A 2,935-nucleotide genomic window follows, 5' to 3' on the forward strand; every position below is an offset into this window, starting at 1 on the left:
ACCGACGTCGCTTCGGACTTGGTTTCGGAACTATCCGAAACCAAGTTTCGACTAAATGACTAACAACGACTACACCCCACGGAGACAACGAACGTAATCATTTGAAAGATCGCTGTCGTCGCGCGCCCACCGGCGCCGCCAAGTAGGAGCCTCAAAGACGCAGCTTGCAGCAACCGCTTGCCAGACGACGTGATGGTCTCGCACCAACAGTTTAGTTAGTCGAACATCACCCCAGTCGACGATAGTCGAAACGGGCGGTGGTTTCCAACACGTCGAGCAGTCGGTCGTATGAGCAAGAACGGGCAGCGGGTCGCGGACCTCGTGCGAGGATCGCCCGAGAACATGGCCTGCGCCGACTGCGGCGTTGCCTTGACGACGGCCTCCGATGCGACGTGGGCAGCGATCACCTTTGGCGCGTTCGTGTGTCTCCAGTGCGCCGGCGCCCATCGGCAGCTCGGTGTCAACATCTCGCGCGTCAAGTCCGTGCACATGGACAACTGGACCGACGACGAAGTCAAAAAGATGCTTGGGAACCGCGCAGTCAACGCGGTCTACGAGAAGCATCTGCGACCGGACGCGAAGGCAGCGACGCGCCGGGCGCTCCAGGCCAATGCCATGAGCCGTGACGACTATGTGCGCCTCAAGTACGAGACGCGCACCTTTACGACGGAAGCCGGCAAGACGTTTGAAGGGCCAAGCTCCGACAAGTCCGAGAAGCGCACTACGACCAGCGGCTCGATCGTCGAAGTCTCCAAGCGCTTCGTCAACTACTTTGTCGTCGTCGGGCGCGGCCAAGCCGTCCTCGGCAAGCCGCTTGGTAGCCTATCTCTCCAAAGCCTCTGTATTTACTATGTATTACGTATAGGAGAGAATGCGGGCCCGAGCGATGTCCAGTTTGTCCCGACGATCCTCGACAGCTTCCCCGACGCCCATGCCGACGCGCCGTTGCCGAGCCATATTTCGCAGGTGCGTTCCTCTCCCAGGCGCACCAGATGCGACCCCGAATTTCTAGTTTGCGTTTCCAGAAGGTCTGGCGCTCAGTCAAACCCACATCACCCCCACGTTTTTTACCTTTGTCTTGACCAACGTGAGCGGTGCCAAGGTTCAGTTTCCGTCTGTGCTTTGCACGCTCTCTCATGCGGCGACGGTAGCTCTATGCATGTGCGCTCAAGTTTGTGGAAGAGCTCTCGCCTCTCGAAGTGGTATTATGTCTTTCGCATAAGCCAACCTCAAGGTATTCTTATTGATGTAGCTCACGCTGTTTGCACCGCCGCCAGGCAACGAGAAGACCAAGGCGCCCATCATTCCAAAGTGGGCCCAAGATCTCTCGGCCGGGTCGGCGTCGACCACGTCCGTCTACTCCCCCAAGTGCCTTCTACTGATCTCGCACCATCCGTTCTTCTCCGGCTACCGTCTTTTCCTCCAGCAGGTTGACGCGTTGCGTCATTAAATATCGTACTACTCATCGTATGTGCAGATCTACCGGCTGTCGCTCTCGACGGCGCCCATGCCGATCGAGCGCTACATTGCCAACTTTGTGTGCGAAGTGCCCATGCCTCCGCGGGTTTGAATCCTCTTTCGTATCCTTCTGGCACGAATTCGCGCGTAGGGCCGCATCCAAGTGCAGCTTACGCTGCCCGAGCGCACGATCTACGTTGCCCGGCCGCCGAAGAACCAACTGCCACTGGCCGATGTACGTACTGTTACGTCCGCAACTCGCTCCGTGTCTGGACACAACGCATGTAGTTCTCCCTTCGGTCGCTCTTTCAAGTGCTCGACATGAACAACGTCTTGACCGTCGTGTCGTGTCTCTTGCTCGAACAAAAAGTTGATACGTTGATACATTTCGAAACCAATCCTGGTTGACACCATGCGTAGGTGGCGCTGTGCTCCAAGCATCTCGCGCTACTGACACCGATCGCGGAGACCCTCTTGACGCTGCTCTTTCCGCTGGCGTGGCAAGGCGCGTATATCCCCGTGCTTCCGTCGTCGCTCTTGGACGTGATTGACGTACGACTATCCGTGCACACATGGAATGTTCAAGGTACTTCTAGGCACCCGTGCCGTTCCTTGTCGGCGTGCATTCCAAGTACCTCGCGACTGCAAGTCGCTCGACCGATGTCTTTTTCATCGACCTGGACCATAATCGGTAGTACTTGCTTGCGTTCATGATCGTGTTTGGACGCTTCAAATCACGAGTAGCGTCATTCCACCGCGCAACGAAGACGGCATTGTACGTCGCTTGCTCCAAGGAATAGGATGAGTCGACGCCTTGGGCTAGGAAACCGTGCTGCCCAAGATGCCCGAGCGCGCCGCGACGAAACTCAAAGTCAAACTCCAAAACTGCGCCAATGTGTTTGATCCATTTGCGCCTGACATTGCCAAGGCCGACTGGGTACGGTCGTGCTGTCTCGAAAAGGTCGTATATTGTTCGTGTAGGCGTTTGGCGGCGACGAATGCCTCGAGCCGATCACCGATTTCGCGTCGTCGGGCATGACGCTGCCCATGCCAAGCGACGTCGTGTCCAGCCGCAGGGGTAGCCTTGGCGACAAGCGCACGCTCTCTGCTGCGTCGGCTGCGTCCCTCGCAGCGTCGTCGTCTCTCTCCAGCAGCCTGCACTTCAGCTCCTTCAAGCTTCTCTCGCATACGAGCTCGTCGGCGTCAATGCTGGAGCGCGATCGGTCGTTGTCGTCGTCGTCAAGTGTCGACAGTCTCATGCTACCGACACCGGCGCTCGGAGGTGGGTTTGTGCAAGACCAAGTCCGGCAGTCGTTCTTGCGCTTCTTCATTTCAATGTTGAAGCGCTACGCGTTCTACTTGGTATGTGTCTCTATCTCCTCTTTCTTTGAGGTGTATGTATGTATCGTCATCTAGAACAATGACAGCAGCAAGACCAACACGGCGCCCATCTTTGACGCCACTGGCTTCCTCCGCG

General features: G+C 57.2%; 1 protein-coding gene across 1 annotated transcript; it reads left to right on the forward strand.

Moving 5' to 3' along the window:
* Window positions 1-288: 288 nt before the first annotated feature.
* Window positions 289-2,915, forward strand: SPRG_17723 (hypothetical protein; the record flags this gene model as incomplete). The annotated part of the gene is made up of 14 exons (XM_012357131.1): window positions 289-817; window positions 866-966; window positions 1,013-1,102; window positions 1,152-1,202; window positions 1,253-1,429; window positions 1,478-1,564; window positions 1,610-1,693; window positions 1,747-1,827; window positions 1,879-2,010; window positions 2,055-2,149; window positions 2,203-2,233; window positions 2,282-2,395; window positions 2,440-2,820; window positions 2,886-2,915. The coding sequence occupies 14 exons, from the start codon at window positions 289-291 to the stop codon at window positions 2,913-2,915; spliced, it is 1,983 nt and encodes a 660-aa protein (XP_012212521.1).
* Window positions 2,916-2,935: the final 20 nt, after the last annotated feature.

Source organism: Saprolegnia parasitica, assembly GCF_000151545.1.
Source record: "Saprolegnia parasitica CBS 223.65 unplaced genomic scaffold supercont2.748, whole genome shotgun sequence".
In the NCBI taxonomy this organism is placed as follows: Eukaryota; Oomycota; class Saprolegniomycetes; order Saprolegniales; family Saprolegniaceae; genus Saprolegnia; species Saprolegnia parasitica.